The sequence below is a fragment of the Pocillopora damicornis genome, chromosome 12 (genome assembly GCF_964200805.1).
Source record: "Pocillopora damicornis chromosome 12, jaPocDami1.2, whole genome shotgun sequence".
NCBI classification, from domain to species: Eukaryota; Metazoa; Cnidaria; class Anthozoa; order Scleractinia; family Pocilloporidae; genus Pocillopora; species Pocillopora damicornis.
Genome location: NC_142681.1, coordinates 6722048 through 6741329, shown reverse-complemented (window position 1 = coordinate 6741329; position 19282 = coordinate 6722048). Strand labels below are relative to the sequence as shown.

Genomic DNA, 19282 nt, shown 5'->3' with positions numbered 1-19282 from the left:
ATAAAGGAAAAGGGCTGAAAATGTCGAGGAAGGCTTACGTTCTCTTCGTTTACGGATAAACTACTTTTCAAATGCTACTTTTACCATATGGCTTTTAAAGAGGAAAGTTCAATTGAATAGTGTATCATTCTCACTTTGTTCTTGCGCTTTCAGAAGAGGTCGCAAATTTTCCTTGAAAATTGACTATGTTAGCATCCTGCTTGTATGAGAAGTCGATCTCAGCGCACTTTCAGGCGTAATTTATCTTCACTCAATTGCTAGATTTCTCTTTTACCATATGGTTATTTTTATTTGACATTCTAGAAAGCGTCATAGAAATTTTCAAGGGATTCCAAACTCTGGAAGTAGTCGCAAAACGCGAATTTCGAAAACGTTTGCTAAGCATCGTAGTGTTCTATCCAAATTTGTCCTTTGGAGACCCCCACGAGAATACAAGTGACCTATTTTAAACTTCCCGCGAGAATATCAAGGTATGTTAAGCTCCGCCTCCGCAAACAATCGCGCACACGCCGCCTAATTAGTATTGAAATTGAGGTGGTAACTAGACAATGCTTAAAAAACTGTAAAAGCTTTTAAGATATGATCGCTGAGATCGCTGCAGAAATATTCAGCAATCGTTACTATCATATGGAAACCACATTCCTATTATTGTCGCAAGATAGACCCTAGTTCTATCTCGACGATCGTCGCACTCACAAGCCGGTTGTCGGAAGCATCGCTCATATTTTTCTCTACCGATTCAAGCGATTTTAACGAAGTAGATTCTTCATGATACTTTTTTTATAAATTTTTCTTTTTTTTCTATTTTCTATTTTCATGATACTAATTTTTATAATTCCGATAACATTTTGACCAACGGGAGTCTGTCAGTCCATATAAGAATTCGCTGCAAACGAATTTGCTAAACGCTTTGCTAAGAGCGTGGCTATTGTTAATTATTGCTATTGTTCACTTTATGTCACCTTGGGATTTACTTTACGCATCCAACCGTTTGATTGACAGCAGCTGAAATCTGCAAAGAGACTCATGTATTCCCAAAGCTTTACCTGCTGACCAATCACAACCGACTAGTTCAGGATATGCAAATTATTATGCTGCCCGCTGATTAAATGGGCACTGCAAGTACATGTCGCGAAAGACAATAGCATTCTGGGCGATGCAAATGCAATCACAAATACTTTAATGACACATTTCTACCGTTTGATTATTTACAATTTTTGAGTTTGGAGCCTTTTTCTGAGTTCAACCAGTAGAGCAGATGATCTCTTTTATGACACTAGTAGTAAATTCTGTAATTACTTAATTAACAATATCATATAAAATAGGTGTAACAAGATATTTATCTTGGATGTAGCATTAATTAAAACTATAGTGTTGTAGTTTCACTGACCATTCAGAAGATTCTTACAGAGAATATAAATCACGTGTTGAAAGCAGTTTCATGTTTAAAAGTTTGAAAAAATGAGCTCAAATCTGGTAAGGCATAGTGATGTGATGTCTATTCAAATATCTGAATGCGATGGTTATCAAAGTCAGATACAACTACTCGACCATCACTGAGCACTGCAGTAGAGACAGGGAAATCAAATTCTCCTTTTTTCTCTCCTCTTGATTCAAATTTTGTTACAAATTTTCCACTTAGCTCAAATACTTGTACTCTGTGATTCCATGTATCACAAACCATCAGGTGTCCTGCCTTGTTAACTGATAAACAATGAGGTTCATTGAACTCCCCGTACCCCTTCCCCTTATTTCCAAATTTGTATAAAAAATTACCATTTCTATCAAACACTTTGACACAATCTTCATCTACGTCTGACACTATCAGATATTTGTCATATTGTATGCAGTGAAAGGGAAAGGTAAAAGAACCCTCATCCCCGAATTTACTTAAATAATGGCCGTCAGTAGAAAAGATCTTAATTGATTTGTTACCGCTATCAGCAACAAGAATATTGCCTGTATTATCTACAGATACACCGATAGGATAAGACAGCTGGTGATCAAGATTTCCCTTACCACCAAACTGGCTCAGGTACTCACCCTGCTCACTGAACAATTGAACACGGTGGTTACCGCAGTCCACGACTATAATGTTATTAGTCTCGTGTATTGTTATTCCGCGTGGGTAATAAAATTCTCCCTGTTTATTACCTTTTCTACCAAACGACCGTAAGTAAGTTCCATCACTACTGAATACCTGAACCCTGTTGTTACCTTGTTCAGTCACTACAATTTCATCGCGTTCATTCACTGCCACTCCCCAGGGTTTGAGTAACATTTCAGCAGACGAACCTTGTTGTCCAAAAGATAGCACGGGTCTGAATTGTCTGAGTTTCACTCGAACCGGAAATGGACTGCCTGGAACATGTTCTTCGTTTAGTTTAACTTCTGCCTTACATCTTCCAGTTTCTTTGGAAAAATAACCCACTTTATAGCTACCATCTTTAATATCTTGGACTCGCACTTCCGTCGCACAGTCATGGCCTTGCTGATTTTTAATTTCCACTGTTACTCGGTCACGCTCGTCGTGGCATTGTCGTCCTTCAGCATTTCTTGTCGTCAAGACAAATTTCGCTTGAATTCCAACGATCGCCTCAGTGAGTCCTTCTCCTTCAGCAGTTGCTTTATCCGCTCTGGTCTTGCTGAGAAACCCTCTAATGGAGCCGATTTCCTCGTGGATTACTTTTGTCTTCAGAGCTTTGTTTTCCTCGAAAATAAATGTTAAATGTTCGAGGTTGCAGTCGACTTCTTCTCTCTCATCTTCAACTCCTTTCAAGAGTGTTGTGTTTTGTGAGTCATCCAACTGTGCAAGCTCTGCGTTTGTGCTCCGTTGTAATAGTGTTTCAGATTTTCCTACAGCTGTTTCGACCATTTTTACTTTGTTTTCAATCTCGATCCTTTGTATTCGCAAACGTTCCAGGTACTGTTGTGCCTCATGATCCGCTTCAGAAAAGATTTCCTGTTTCTTGGCTTCGATGACAGCAATCATGCTTTCGGCAAACTGTTGCGCGCTTCTTTTTACTTTTGCCACTTGGGTTTGGATTCTATCACAGCTTTCGTCAAGTTGAGATATTTTGTTTCTCATTCTTTGCACTCTTGCTTTTCTGGACTCAATCTCAGACATGACTTGCAATTTCTTTTCATTTGCCGCTTCTTCCAGCAGTATCTTAACATGTCCATCGTGAGTGGTTACAACACAAGAATTGCAAATGGCTTGTTCACATTTCTTACAGAAGAATTCCAATTCTTTCTTTTCGTGGCCCGGTCGTGGGCAAAATGCTGGTCGTTTTAAGACATCCTCGATGTCTTGATCTTCAAAATCTTTGAGCGCAAGAACTCGGTGGTCTTTATTTGCTCGGAGTAAGTTATGCACAGTGATACACTCGTCACACCAAAATGAACAGCACTGAAAACAGTAGAAACTTTCCACTCTGCGTTTGTCGCAGTTTCCGCATTTGACTCCAGTAGAATTGCACTCCCTTATGGCCAACACATCTAGTAAGCTGTCGATGCGAAAGTTTGTGGGCAGATCTTTAAGATTTCCTCCAGGGACTTGACTCTCCCTTCGACACTCAGGACATGTTATGACATCATGGCGGCCGCTGTTTCTTTGGATTCCTGCTAAACAGTGGAGGCAAAAGCTGTGCAAACATGGAAGCTGCTTTGGTTCAATAAATGTGACCATACACACAGAGCAGGATACTTCTTCATGAAGATTGGCGAGCAACGTTTTGATATCCATGTTTAAAGGCTTGATAAGACTTTCGTTTCATGCATCAAACAAGCGTAAAACAAATTACAAAGTAGTCATGCGATAGAAATGCTATTAATATTGACCAATTAAATGAGAGTTGTCTTTGGCATATTCGTTATGTAAGATTTCTGAGAATCGTGAAAATTTACCTTGACCTCACACATTCAAAGGCTTATTATGCAGTTGTAGACAGACATGTTTTTAATCAGTTTTCGAAAGAGCGGCTGACCTTCAGAATGGCCTCGACCAATCGCTGACTTTTACAGAGCGTGTTTGAGAAGAGCGTGATTCTAAAGAAAATTGCCATTTATTATCGGGTCAGATCTGTATTTCCAAAAAAATGCGCATAGAATGCATTTATTTGAACCGGCCATGAAAAGAGACCGTTACCCGTACTTGTTTATAGGGAGAGAAATTTGTGTTAGACTCTATTTTGCTTTCATTTCCGTAAGTTTAAATATTAGACAAAATGAGAAGGACTTACTTACCTTGATCTATTAACATATAGATTCCAATGAAACTGATATCAATAATAATATATATCCTGTTTTGAAGTTAGCATTTTCAGTTTGAAACGGAGGAAACTGAAAATCTCTTGAATACGCCAGAGAAAAGTACTCTAACTTCTGAAGGATTTTGGTCGTGTCACAATAAAATTTTCCTGATACCTTCCTTTAGGATACCTCCCCTTAGGCTGTGTATATGCTAATGACCCCCACCCTTCCCCCCAGATGAAACGGAAGGGAGGGAGGGAGAGGGGAAACCTCGCATTCGTTTCACGCTGGCGGGGAGGGTACTGCCTCACGTAGACAAGGTCCCGCTTCTCTCCACTCCCGTTTGTTTACCGTCCCGAAAAGGATTGTTTTCTTTTGTTTGGTGTGTTTACGCTCAGGATTAAGGTACGAGGGTTTTAAATTGGATTACGAACTCACATTTTCGACAAATTTTAGAACGGAGTCATTATAGAGAAAGGAAAGGCTCTCCATTTTATAAGGTGCATTTAAAGTCAGGTTACTGAGTAAACGTAGAAATAATGCACCAGGAACGAAGTTAAAGGGGAACAATACCTTTCAAACGTAACTTTTCCGTTGAAATTGCCCATTCCTTCGGGTGAAGTCGACACCTTCCCGAGGAAGCTCTCCGTGACCAACCCACACACGTCAGATGAGGAGGTTAGAGACAGCTGATTGCTTCACGACTCATTTTGATATGGTGATTGGTTATTAAACTCTTGGCCTCGATAAGAACTTTACTTGTTACTAAAGGTATTGGTTTAAAGTAAAACCGAGCCAAGATCTACCACTTTCGGGCATCAGACCCTATCCGTTTAACACATAGAGGCAGATTGACGAAGGGCAGATAAGCAAAAATTCAAATTGTCTTGTTAAAATCTCTAACATTCCTCACTTTTAATGGAAATTGTTCATTACACTGGCATAAAATCCTTAATTAAAGAGATGTTCACCAGGTTCTAGAAGAAATATTCCATCAAACATCTCGGCTGACACTTTCGCCCTACCATGAGTTCGAGCAAGGGGCAAAGTATAGCAATAAGTTTCAAAGAACAGGTAAGAGCAAGCAAAAGAGGAGTTCCCATTAAAAGGTACAGTCTTTGAAATTCATTTTTCGTTTTGCCGCAAACGCAAATTACTATTTGGTATTTCTACAATGACACTCGTAAGTCCATAGCGGGGGAAATTCCCAAGACAAGTGAATAAACTTTGCTTCTGGTGAAAACGACTGAAAACAAAGACTTTATAAGTCGAGTAAAGATTCAGCCTGGATATCTGATAGTATCTGATTCAAGAGATTTATTTCCGTTTTCACATAAACTCATCCTGATTTACAGTGTAATCAGGGAGTAAAATTAAAATAAAGAATTAAAACAAAGGAGAACCTTATTAACATTGCTACATCGCTGCACACCTTGCGGACTTCACTTGCATACAATAAACAACATCACACACACACACACACAATCTTTCCACCGTAACTACAGAAACCCGTGACTACTTTCTACCAACATGGATGGGGCAGGGAAGTTGTCTCTCTAGTACAGTCACTTTCCTACCCATCCCCACTATCCGCTGCCCATTTCCTATCGCCCATCTCCCCATCTCCTGTTGTGATTGCATTTTTAACAAGGCCTAATGAACAATAGCGACGTTAAGACCCTCCTTAAGCGTCAAATTGTTAAATTGTTGGCGAAGTTTCTCTCGAAGCTTCCGTCGCTGCTGTGACACTGACGATTGGTTCGCTTTGAACCGTAGAATTTCCTGCTCGGATATACAGAGATCTTCCTCCGACGAAAAACACTCCTACGATGTAAAATGAAGAAAGACGACAAAGGTTAATCGATAGCATACCAATCGAGAGAAAGGCGTCCTGTTGTTCACGATCCCAATATACGTTTGTGTGACGTAACCTCTCGCATTAATTTATGATCGCGTGACCAGTCGCAACTGGCTCAGTGGTGCCCAACGTGACGGAGAATACAAAATACTAACACGATAATAAAGACAAACGAAGATAAGTTAAAGATAAACTAGGGGGAAGTAAAGATAGCTAAGGATGGAGAAGACTTAAGCAGATTGTACATAAAAATTAAGAAAGACTATCTAAACTTAAGCTTTCTTTTTCAAGAAGCACAAATCGTGACGCAACAGGAAGTTTGAGATCAGGGGATATTCTACCCTTGAGGGTATCGGATCCCAGAGAAAACCTAAATCGCCATAGAGCGACGGAAGTATAGTTAAAAATAACTCACCATTGACTCTGTTCCTCCATCCTTCCAACCCATTAGCTTCAGGAGCCGTTTTTCTTCGTCATCAATATTTTCTACAAGCTTTTCTTGCTTTTCATGTCTCGGCGAATTTTGCTAAAGAGATAGATAAAAACAATATTGAAGACTAGAATGAATGAATGAAGGAGTGAATACTTTCATTGACTTAACGGTGAGGAAGGACAAAGTGACGATTTGCAAAATTACATTTAGCATCTTCCCTCTAGTCACGCAAGCTTCACACGGCAAAAAAGCGTGACCGCCTTAGTTAGAGTGACAAGATTGCATGACGATTGAAACTACCGCACAATAACCCTTTAACTCCCAAGATCTCATTAGTAATTCTCCTAACTGTCTGCCATACAGTTCTTGCGATGTTAGTTTAGAGAATTTGATATTGGATCAACTTATAATCCCCTAAATGATATTATTCTTTATTCTCATCATTTGTCTGATTGAGATTGTATTGATATTGTTAGGAGAAATTCTCTCTTGGTCGCTCATGGGAGTGAAAAGAGATAACTAATCAAGCATCGTGAAGGGGTGTGGATAGGAAGCTTATATGTTTACCTTCTTCTCCTTGTTTTTTCCCTTCTTCTTTCTTCCCTTTCCATTATTGCTCTGTGGAGATCCACCACTAATTGGGCTCCCACTCAAACAATCTGTACATATATCCTCTTCCTCTGCTCCTAGCGTCGAAGAATCTTCGCCATGATTACACATGTCTCCACTCTGGTGTACCATCCTGGACCATTTATTGTAATCTGCTACGTACCTAAAACAGATCACTTCAAGTCAATAAATGAAAGGAAAATAGCTGGGATTACAGTATAAAAGTTTCTCAATCCTTAAACCAATACTGCGTCTAGACTCTAATTTATCAGCATCGTCTATGAATCAAGCATTAAGGTCATGAGAACAAAGAAAATGAGAAGCTCCCGATTGTTTCACATATTCTCCTCGTCATTTCCTTAGGAAACGTAAAGCGAAAAGTATGGACAATATACACCTACTCACCTTCTACATACTTATTTTAAGGCGCAAAAGATCAACCAGGAAAGGCAACTAGCAATTTTAGCGTCGGTTTAACTCTGAAGTACTTTATCAACTTCCTCCGTAACAAGCTACACAAAAGTGTTTTCGATGCTAACAATCTGGCCCCGGTTGTTTGAAGGTTGGATAACACTTTCCACTGAATAAATATCTGTCCATTGGATAGCCCTGCACCTTTACTTCACACTTATCCGCTAGATAGCAATTTATCCTTTATATAGCGATTTATCCTTTAGATAGCGTTTGCCACCCTTTGAGCAACTGGGTCTGGTAACCTGGAAAAGATACGTACCCGCAGTCACCATTCCTAAAACCCGATTTTTTGCTCTTGCTTCGCTCAGAGTTGCTCAAATCTTCACAACTGCACGGTGAACCGCCACTGTCTCCGTCGTCTTCATCATCTTCACAGCTATCGCCATGTCCATTCATATCCCTTGTCTCTTCCACGATCTCATTCGTACATACCTCTTCCTCTTCCAATTCCTCCTCATTTTTCGCAGTTTCCTCTGTTTGCAGTTCATTGTTCGCTGTCGAGATAGTTAAGTGAGTACCACATTTACATTTCTCTTTGCGTCTCGCTTTCTTTTTCAATCGCTTCTGCTCTCTTCTGAGTTCCTTGGCTCTCTCCGCCTCAGAAATCTCTTCGACGACTTGTTCCAGGCGCGATATGCCTTGCTTTTCTTCAACCGCCACCTGACAAAGTCAAAACGGCACCCATGTGAAAAACAACTCAAAACATCGCCAACCAACATTACTTGTTGCTGGAACTATGGTCAAGTTCCGTAAAGATAATCAACAGGTAAAATAACCTGGTTTTTTTTTGGTTTGATCATGTAATTCGTTCGCTCGTTCTTTATTTCACTCGGTAACTACTGTGGATCGTTTGTTCCTTCGTTTGTTCATTTCTGTTTTTTGTTTGTTTGTTTCCTTTTTTGCGTATCTTCGTATGATATCGGTTTGATTGGGTTAAAAGTTAGAGCTTCCGTTGATCGTTCCGTGAAGCTAAGGAATCCGGTTCTTGTTTATTCAATCAATCGTTCTATTCAAACTCTGGTCAATCCAACTATTCCTCAGCAAATAATGAAAAGGAAGTCAACAAATAAAATGAAAGCGCCTCTTATCTTGCCTCAAAACTTTTCCTTAGAGCTTCCACTCCCAGATAAAACAGCATCTGCCACGTTTGCTCCTCAGCCCTTAGTTTCTGCCACAGTCGACGAAGTCTTTCCCACAGGTGAATACCGAGACACGTTAACACCTTCAAGATGGACCGAAAACAAAATGGTTTAAATTAGTATGGAAAGAAGCCTCAGCGATACTAACCACCAGCTAACCTTGTTGCGGAAAAGTAGTTTTAGGGAATTAACGATATCGGTAAGTGGAAAGAACATCCTCCGACATAGAGCACCGATTGAACAAATACAAGACAAACTTATGAATCGAAGCTAGTACTCTGTTAACAAAGTGCTTTGAATCTACTTTTAATTAGCGATACATCACACTCTTAACCCTTTAACCTTTGAGGGTGACTAGCATCTAATTTCTCACTAAGGTATCACTGCTAAACCAAACATTAAGCTCAAGAAAAATTGAAGAAATACTCATTAGCTTGCAAAGCTCTTGAGTTTTCACTTAAATTTCCTTGTCAGAGCCGTAGGAAATGTCTGAAGAACAGTATGGAGAATATACATGCTGATGTAAAGGGTTAAGAAAAAAATTCAGGAACGAATTTAAAAGAAGTAGTGCTTTAAGCAAGATTCTTTCTATAGAGAGGGGTTGGCGGAGCTTCTCCACTGATACCTTACAGGCATTTTTAAGCATCCCTAGCTTTTGATTATGATAAATTACCACTTCTTCCCCTGCATACGGGGGGAAGGGATAGCACCCTTACACTCTTCCACCCAACAGCAATATCGCACTACAAGAAACAACCTATAGCAACAGAGCTCCTTAAAGCTCCCGTGAGTGAAAAGCTTTCCATCTCTACTGATCACCCTCATTTCTTGTATAAAACCAAGTTAAATGAAAAGCAAAAAGTAGGTGGCTAGAACTACATGAAAAATAATGATGACTTTGAAAAGCCCTATCATGAGCTACAACAGCATACAAGTATTGCATACAACATTTCAATAGAGCTGAGTGTCATAATCTCACAGAACAGGCCCCTGTTGCATAGAGGGCATACACTGTAAGAGACTATCCTACAAATAAATCCCTATTTAGCAGATCAGTGATAGTGAAACATACTGAGCTATCCACCCAATTGAAGTGCGGAATTAAAAAGAAAAATTCCAGTTATTTATTACAGAGCAGACATAAAAGAATAGATTGTCAAAACTTAAACATTGGTAAATTTTTACTCTGACAAGGACAGCAAGTGTTGACGACTTTTGCTCAAAGGTTCATTGAACAGCAAAACCACAACAATGCAATCAATTATGTAACTCCGCCCATGGGAGCCTAAACAAAACAAACAACACACTCTGTAAGATTTAGATCACTGTCATATCACAGTGTTGGATTTGATAAATAACAACTGAGCATCACTGCAAATTCCACCATCCTTCATCCACTGTCAATCGATAAGAGGACTCAGCTGGTGGTTGTTTAGGGTGCTTGATGAAAATAAGAATGACAGATCCACTTAACCCTTTAAACCCTAAGATTGACCAGCTTCTTATTTCTCCCTACAATATCAGCCCTTAATCACACATTAAGGTCATGAGAATAAAGTGAATGATCACCATGAAAAGAACCCTTAGATTGGCAAACAAATTCTTCTTGTCAGCGCCTTAGGAAAATATGCATACTGATGCTAAGGTGTAAAGGGTTAAAAAGGAAAAGAGCATGGGTTTCTTCTGTTATTCTGTCTCAAAATTCATGCAGTCTCACAACTTAGCACTTGAAAGTGCAAATTCAAACTTTACCTAAACATTTTATCAATCAGATTTTGAAGTAGGGGCATGATGCATCATGAAATTTTAATGCTGCACTGTAAGAATTTTCAATTAGTTGTTTCTAGCAAGTGTAAAACACTACTTTTGCCTAGCATGTTATTTTTTTTCTATATATTTTAATTCAAAATCTGCACATCCTCATACCATAAAAACAATGGTTAGACATCCACTTAGAATGAATAAGTCTTTTTACACTCTCCTCTTTTTTTCTAGTTCATCAAACACTTTCTGTACAGCAAAGTCTTTGAACCATTGTAACAACATTTATTGACACACTTCTAACTTTTAAAAGTTTAAAAATTGGAATGATGTGGTCAATTATTCAATAACTGCTTTTGTCAGTTAACTGTCCATTACAGTGGCCAGTAAGAATAAAACAAAGTCACAAAACCTACAACACAAACACAAACTTAAAACAGAATCACAAAATCCACAACACTAACACAAAACTCTACAAGTTTGTGTTTGTGTTGTAGTTTTTGTGACTCTGTTTTGTTCTTACCAGCCACCGTTAAGTCCATTCACTCTTCTCATTAAACCCAGTAGTAAGTTCCTACCTCAGTGATAAGTTTCCAAATTTACAAAGTTAAAAATAGCTTAAGGAGGAGTAATGGCTGTAACAAACTCCTTACCTCTAATGTAGCATTACTTGTTGTTTCAATCCATCAATCATCCCAACTTTATTTGTCAAGGGTGGCATGAAACAGTTACAATGCTGATACACTTGTGGCCCTCCTACAACATTTGAGTACATTTGAGTGAAATGTTGTTTCATTTCTAAACATGATTATACTAAGAATTTATAGCAGCATTTTTAATTTGTAGTTTTACGTCATTAAAAACTCGATCTCAAAGAAAAATATTGAAATATGTCCATGATTGATCAAGCTAAGATTGTAAACACGATGAACTAAAAAACTACACTTAAGTTAATGGAGATTCTCTGAAATTTTCAATGTTGTAGGTTTTGTTAAAGTTTCAATAACCAGTGAGAAGATTCTTGCAGATCATATAAAACACTAGCCGATGGCAGTTACATGTATGAAAGATTTGATGAATTAGATTCAAATATGTTTGGACAAGGTGATGTTATGTCTACTCAAATATGTGAATGCAATGGGTCAAATAGTCAGAAACAACTACTGGTATGCGACCGTCGCTAAGCACTGCAGTAGAGATAACAGTATTGAATTCTCCTTCCTTATTTCCTTTTGATCCAAATTTTGTTACAAATTTTCCACTCAGCTCAAATACCAGAACTCTGTGGTTTGAAGTCTCATAAACCACCAGGTGTCCCCCTTGTTAACTGACAAATGACAAAGGTTAATGAACTCCCCATTCCCCTCCCCCTTATTTCCAAATTTGTAAAGAAAATTACCATTTCCAGCAAACACTTTGATGCAATGTTCGTTTGCATCTGACACTACCAGATATTTGTGATATTGTACGTAGTGAGAGGGGAAGGTAAAAGAACCCTCATCCCTGAATTTACATGAGTGATGGCCATCAGGAGAAAAGATCTTAATTGATTCGTTATACCTATCAGCAACAATAATATTGCCTTTATTATCTACAGATAAACCATGAGGATAATCCAGCTGGTGGTCAAGATTTCCTTTACCACCAAACTGGCTCAGGTACTCACCCTGCTTACTGAACAATTGAACAAGGCTGTTAAGAGTATCCACCACTATAATGTTATTATTCTTATCAAATGCTACTCCTCTAGGACGAGTGAGTTTTCCCTGTTTATCACCATCTCTATTAAAAGATCTTAAGTATTGGTTTTATCACTACTGAATACCTGAACCCTGTGGTTACCAGTATCAGTCACTGCAATTTCATCGCATTCATTCACCGCCACTCCCCAGGGTTTGTTTAACATTCAAGCAGACGAACCTCGTTGGCCAAAAGATAACACAGGACAGAACTGTCTGGGTTTAACTAGAGCCGGAGAGGGACTGCCTCGAGCTTGTTCTTTGCTCACTTTGACTACTGCCTCTTATCTTTCGCTATCTTTGGGGAAATAGCTGATCTTGTAGCTGCCATCTTTATTACCCTGAATTCTCACTTCCGTCGCACAGTCATGGCCTCGCCGATTTTTAATTCTCACTGTTATTTGGTCACGCTTCTCGTGGCATTGTCCTTCAGCATTTCTCTATGTGAAAACAAAGTTCGCTTGAGTTCCAATAATCGCTTCCGTGCGTCCTTTTCCTTTAGAAGTTGATTGATCCGCTTTGGTTTCGCCGAGAAACGTATTTATGTGCATGGCTGTTCTTGTTGTGACATATGTCCTACGGTGTCATGACGTCATGGCGTTTACCAGCTAGTGATTTTCTCGGTATTCATAAAGGTCATTTCGTTTTTTGTCTCAGCTTATGGATTATCATATCTCCTTCTTGAGAACAGTCTGTCGACTTCATGACAAAGGACTTTCAAGTAAGACAGTCTGACAAAAGCTTATTCAAAAATAAGCTTTCTGTTCAATTAAAAATGATATCGACCAGGGTTTTGAAGGAATTTATCCTAAATGGGTCCTCTCGGTAAGGAAAAGAATACTTTATCAAGTCCGAGAAAACTCAGCTCAGTAAAAAATCATTTCAACTTCAAACAACCCTATATGTGGACATCTCATCGTGAACAAGATTGCTCTTGTGTGAAAAAACCTAGAGGGCGCCCTCCATATCAAGCAAACAAACAACTGGTGTCTAAAGCTAATCGAACCGCGTTCCCTGAAATTCACCCGGAACTTCCGCAATTACGAGACATTTCCTATAACATTAATGTGGAAATTGCTGATGAGATTGAAGTAAATATGTTATTTGATCGGTCACTACCTTCCACGAGGTGCTTTTTAGACATCTCACCGGAAAGGACACCATTAAAGCCGGTGTCCCAGCGGATTTGGACCCCGCTAGAATTGGACCCCTCGGTCCAAATCCGCTAGCGGATATGGACTCCCCTCCGCGGATTTGGACCCCTTTAACAAAACTGAGTAAAAACATTACATTACAATTACAGATTCAATAAGAGACAAACATACGACATTGGCCTATTTTGTTATTGCTCGATGCCCGAGTGCTGGGACGACATGCTGCAGTGCGATTTGTGTGAGGAATGGCTGCACATGGCCTGGCCTCACAGTGGATTTGGACCCCCAGATCGCAGATTTGGATCCCCCCACCAAACTTTCCTTTTAAGCATCGATTGTATCATATTTGATAACTAATTCTATTTGCAAGCTTTTTGTCGATGTTCTTTTCAATTACAACACAACATTCCTCAATAAAGCCAACTGGGAGCTGGTCAAGTTGTAAATAGGACCTGAAAAAATTCAGGCCCGTACGGGATTTGAACCCATGACCTCTGCGATACCGGTGCAGCGCTCTACCAATTGAGCTAACAAGCCAACTGGGAGCTGGTCAATGAATTGGGTCCAAATAAACATCCAAGTGAATGAAGATTTTAGATATATGAAAATTCACATATTTGCACTGCGGTGGAAAGATGAAATTAAGAGATCCTCGCAGCTAAGAACACTACTGAAACGAGTAGTTGTAAATAGGACCTGAAAAAATTCAGGCCCGTACGGGATTTGAACCCATGACCTCTGCGATACCGGTGCAGCGCTCTACCAATTGAGCTAACAAGCCAACTGGGAGCTGGTCCAGTTGGCTTGTTAGCTCAATTGGTAGAGCGCTGCACCGGTATCGCAGAGGTCATGGGTTCAAATCCCGTACGGGCCTGAATTTTTTCAGGTCCTATTTACAACTACTCGTTTCAGTAGTGTTCTTAGCTGCGAGGATCTCTTAATTTCATCTTTCCACCGCAGTGCAAATATGTGAATTTTCATATATCTAAAATCTTCATTCACTTGGATGTTTATTTGGACCCAATTCATTGACCAGCTCCCAGTTGGCTTGTTAGCTCAATTGGTAGAGCGCTGCACCGGTATCGCAGAGGTCATGGGTTCAAATCCCGTACGGGCCTGAATTTTTTCAGGTCCTATTTACAAAGTGGAGACTATTTCATCGAACTCAATCTTATTTTCTAATTTTAACGATTATTAACTGTCGAGGGATCTGAAAAGACAAATTTTATTTTCTAATTTTAACGATTATTAACTGTCGAGGGATCTGAAACGACAAACTTGCAGTGTACCATGTCGTCTCAACACTTGGGCATTGAACAATAACAAAATAAATTAGTGTCATAAGTTTGTCTCTTACTAAATCTAGCGGTGTTCGACTACCGCGGAAAAGGTTCAAAAACGACCTTATCCGAACATTGAACAAAATGTTTGCACATTTTGCCAGTTCGTATGCATCGGCGATACGCATATTTTGAATTAAAAACATACTTTAGTACGCACCGAAACGTATTATCTATTTCTACGAGAACGTTAATGATGGTGTTTGACTCAGTTCTGTTGGGGGGGGGGGGGGTTCCAAATCTGCGGAGGGGGGTCCATATCCGTTAGCGGATTTGGACTGGGGGTTCCAAATCTAGGGTCCAATTCCGCTAGGACACCGGAACGGTGGAATGATGGAATGGTGGAATGGCGGAAAACTACCCAAAATCCTAAACACCGAACGGCGGAAAATTACCCCAAGTCCTCAAAGACGAAGCGACGTAAAAATTGCCCGAAATCCTGAAAGACAGAACGGCGGAAACTACCCCAAATCCTAAAAATTTTTTAAGGTTTTTCTTATCCTAGCTTCCTTTCATTATGAATGAGATGTAATTGTGACCTTCTCAGATATATTGGACTAAAATCAGTCGGAAAGTTTCACATCCCTCCTTTTTGTTTTTGCCAAGTAATTACTATACGGCAAAGTTTGCAAATGCAATCACAAATACTTTAATGACACATTTCTACCGTTTGATTATTTACAATTTTTTACTTTGGAGCCTTTTTCTGAGTTAAACCAGTGGAATAGATGATCTGTTTTATGACAATAGTAGTAAATTCTGTAATTACTTAATTAACAATATCATATAAAATAGGTGTAACAAGATATTTATCTTGGATGTAGTATTAATTGAAACTATAATGTTGTAATTTCAGTGACCATTCAGAAGATTCTTACAGAGAATATAAATCACGTGTCAAAAGCAGTTTCATGCTTAAAAGTTTGAAAAAATGACCTCAAACCTGCTGGTAAGGCATAGTGATGTGATGTCTATTCAAATATCTGAATGCGATGGTTAAAAAAGTCAGACACAACTATTCGACCATCACTGAGAACTGCAGTAGAGGTAGGGGAATCCAATTCTCCTTTTTTCTCTCCTTCTGATCCAAATTTTGTTACAAATTTTCCACTAAGCTCAAATACTTGTACTCTGTGATTAAATGTATCACAAACCATCAGGTGTCCTGCCTTGTTAACTGATAAACAATAAGGGTAATTGAACTCCCCGTCCCCCTCCCCCATATTTCCAAATTTGTATAAAAAATTACCATTTCTATCAAACACTTTGATACAATGTTCTTCATTGTCTGACACTATCAGATATTTGTCATATTGTATGCAGTGAAAGGGAAAGGTAAAAGAACCCTCATCCCCGAATTTACTTAAATAATGGCCGTCAGGAGAAAAGATCTTAATTGATTTGTTACCGCTATCAGCAACAATAATATTGCCTTTATTATCTACAGATAGACCGAAAGGATTAGACAGCTGGTGATCAAGATTTCCTTTACCACCAAACTGGCTCAGGTACTCACCCTGCTCACTGAACAATTGAACACGGTGGTTACTGCTGTCCACGACTATAATGTTATTAGTCTCATGTATTGTCATTCCGCGTGGGCAATTAAATTCTCCCTGTTTATTACCTTGTCTACCAAACGACCGTAAGTAAGTTCCATCACTACTGAATATTTGAACCCTGTTGTTACCTAGTTCACTCACTACAATTTCATCGCGTTCATTCACTGCCACTCCCCAGGGTTCTTTTAACACTCCAGCAGACGAACCTCGTTGGCCAAAAGATAGCACGGGTCTGAATTGTCTGGGTTTCACTCGAACCGCAAATGGACTGCCTGCAACATGTTCTCCGTTTAGTTTAACTTCTGCCTTACATCTTCCAGTTTCTTTGGAAAAATAACCGACTTTATAGCTACCTTCTTTAATATCTTGGACTCGCACTTCCGTCGCACTGTCAAGGCCTTGCTGATTTTTAATTTCCACTGTTATTCGGTTACGCTCGTCGTGGCATTGTCGTCCTTCAGCATTTCTTGTCGTCAAAACAAATTTTGCTTGAATTCCAACGATCGCCTTAGTGAGTCCTTCTCCTACAGCAGTTGCTTGATCCGCTCTGGTCTTGCTGAGAAATGCTCTAAAGGAGCCGATTCCCTCGTGGATTGCTTTTCTCTTCAAAGCTTTGTTTTCCTCGAAAATAAATGTTAAATGTTCAAGGTTGCAGTCGACTTCTTCTCTCTCATCATCAACGCCTTTCAACAGTGTTGTGTTTCGTGATTCATCGAACTGTGCAAGCTCTGCGTTTGTGCTCCGTTGTAATAGTGTTTCAGATTTTCCTACAGCTGTTTCGACCATTTTTACTTTGTTTTCAATCTCGATCCTTTGTATTCGCAAACGTTCCAGGTACTGTTGTGCCTCATGATCCGCTTCAGAAAAGATTTCCTGTTTCTTGGCTTCGATGACAGCAATCATGCTTTCGGCAAACTGTTGCGCGCTTCTTTTTACTTTTGCCACTTGGGTTTGGATTCTATCAAAGCTTTCGTCAAGTTGAGATATTTTGTTTCTCATCCTTTGCACTCTTGCTTTTCTGGACTCAATCTCAGACATGACTTGCAATTTCTTTTCATTTGCCGCTTCTTCTAGTAGTATCTTAACATGTCCATCGTGAGTGGTTGCAACACAAGAATTGCAAATGGCTTGTTCACATTTCTTACAGAAGAATTCCAATTCTTTCTTTTCGTGGCCCGGTCGTGGGCAAAATGCTGGTCGTTTTAAGACATCCTCGATGTCTTGATCTTCAAAATCTTTGAGCGCAAGAACTCGGTGGTCTTTATTTGCTCGGAGTAAGTTATGCACAGTGATACACTCGTCACACCAAAATGAACAGCACTGAAAACAGTAGAAACTTTCTACTCTTCGTTTGTCGCAGTTTCCGCATTTGACTCCAGTAGAATTGCAGTCCCTTATGGCCAACACATCTAGTAAGCTGTTGATGCGAAAGTTGGTGGGCAGATCTTTAAGATTTTTTCCAGGAACTCGACTCTCCCTTCGACACTCAGGACATGTTATGACATCATGGCGGCCGCTGGTTCTTTGGATTCCTGCTAAACAGTGGAGGCAAAAGCTGTGCAAACATGGAAGCTGTTTTGGTTCAGTAAATGTGACCCTACACACAGAGCAGGATACTTCTTCATGAAGATTGGCGAGCAACGTTTTGATATCCATGATTAAAGGCTTGATAAGGCTTTCGCTTCATGAATCAAACAAGCGTAAAACAAATTACAAAGTAGTCATGCGATAGAAATGCTATTAATTTTGACCAATTACACGAGAGTTGTCTTTGGCATATTCGATATGCAAGATTTCTGAGAATCGTGTAAATTTAGCTTGACCTCACACATTCAAAGGCTTATTATGTAGTTGTAGACAGACATGTTTTTAATCAGATGATGGACAGTTTTCGAAAGAGTGGCTGACCTTCAGAATGGCCTCGACCAATCGCTGACTTACACAGAGAGTGTTTGAGAAGAGCGTGATTCTAAAGAAAATTGCCATTTGTTAACGGGTCAGATCTGTATTTCTAAAAAGTGTGCGTAGAATGCATTTATTTGAACCGGCCATGAAAAGAGACCGTTACCCGTACTTGTTTATAGGGAGAGAAATTTGTGTTAGACTCTATTTTGCTTTCATTTCCGTTAAGTTTAAATATAAGACATAATGAGAAGGACTTATTTACCTTGATCTATTAACATAAAAATTCCAATGAAATATAACAATAATAGTATATATCCTGTTTTGAAGTTAGCATTTTAGGTTTGAAACGGAGGAAACTGAAAATCTCTTGAATACGTCAGTGAAAAGTACTCTAACTTCTGAAGGATTTTGGTCGTGTCACAATAAAATTTTCCTGATACCTCCCCTTAGGATACCTCCCCTTAGGCTGTGTATATTCTAATGAAGGAAGGGTCCTTATACAGATTTTTTTATGCAGAGCTAGTAAAATGTTGATGACAGAAATTTGACTAGATAAACAACTTTTCCGCCAGTGCGGAAAGGCCCTTACAATTATTCCCTGAAAGACCCCAGATCCATAAGGTTGCAGTCGATCCGGTAGATTCAAACTTATCAGTTTACGAGGTCACTCAAAGTAATCAGGTTAATCTTCGAATTCCTACAAGGCAAAATTGGTGTGTGGTTAATTAACAACTCTTTTCCTTACTGATTTGAAGTTAGAGCCGTAAATTCAACTAAAAAATCTAACTAAAACGGTAAAAAGTTTCTAGCTTCTACAGATCTCGTTAACCTAAGCTGGTCGCAAACTTTCCCCTCAATCATCTCAATAATAAGTTAATTTCACGAGATGGAGCCGGAGAAGCACGCCCACCGTTACGTTAGTTATAGATCTCGGTAGTGTCGACTGATAACTTTCCATCTTCACTATAAAAAATAGACGGAACTTCCTTGTTTTGACTTATCTTAAACTGAACTGAAAAACGCCAGGTTTGCACTTTAATTACTCCCTGGACCGATG

The 19282-nt window shown here is 39.3% G+C and overlaps 4 protein-coding genes across 4 annotated transcripts in view; all 4 read right to left on the bottom strand.

Annotated features, from left to right (window-relative positions):
- LOC113681267 (glutathione hydrolase 1 proenzyme) overlaps positions 1 to 19282 on the bottom strand; it is a 55838-nt gene extending 36556 nt beyond the window's left edge. The window contains exon 1 of the mRNA XM_089190718.1: positions 19230 to 19282. The gene's annotated coding sequence lies outside the window, so the exon portion shown is untranslated. The remainder of the gene's footprint in view (positions 1 to 19229) is intronic.
- On the bottom strand, positions 1158 to 3955 carry LOC113681265 (E3 ubiquitin-protein ligase TRIM45-like). The gene has a single exon (XM_089190711.1). It carries the CDS (start codon positions 3743 to 3745, stop codon positions 1499 to 1501), a length of 2247 nt encoding a protein of 748 aa, XP_089046837.1. The 5' UTR covers positions 3746 to 3955; the 3' UTR covers positions 1158 to 1498.
- On the bottom strand, positions 5554 to 12842 carry LOC149036256 (uncharacterized). Its single transcript, XM_089190720.1, has 7 exons — positions 12351 to 12842; positions 11179 to 11281; positions 8719 to 10049; positions 7885 to 8285; positions 7110 to 7314; positions 6525 to 6635; positions 5554 to 6075 (listed from the first exon to the last, which is right to left on the bottom strand). Exons 3-7 carry the CDS (start codon positions 8761 to 8763, stop codon positions 5905 to 5907), a joined length of 933 nt encoding a protein of 310 aa, XP_089046846.1. The 5' UTR covers positions 8764 to 10049; positions 11179 to 11281; positions 12351 to 12842; the 3' UTR covers positions 5554 to 5904.
- Positions 15384 to 18496, bottom strand: LOC149036255 (E3 ubiquitin-protein ligase TRIM45-like). The gene has a single exon (XM_089190712.1). It carries the CDS (start codon positions 17974 to 17976, stop codon positions 15730 to 15732), a length of 2247 nt encoding a protein of 748 aa, XP_089046838.1. The 5' UTR covers positions 17977 to 18496; the 3' UTR covers positions 15384 to 15729.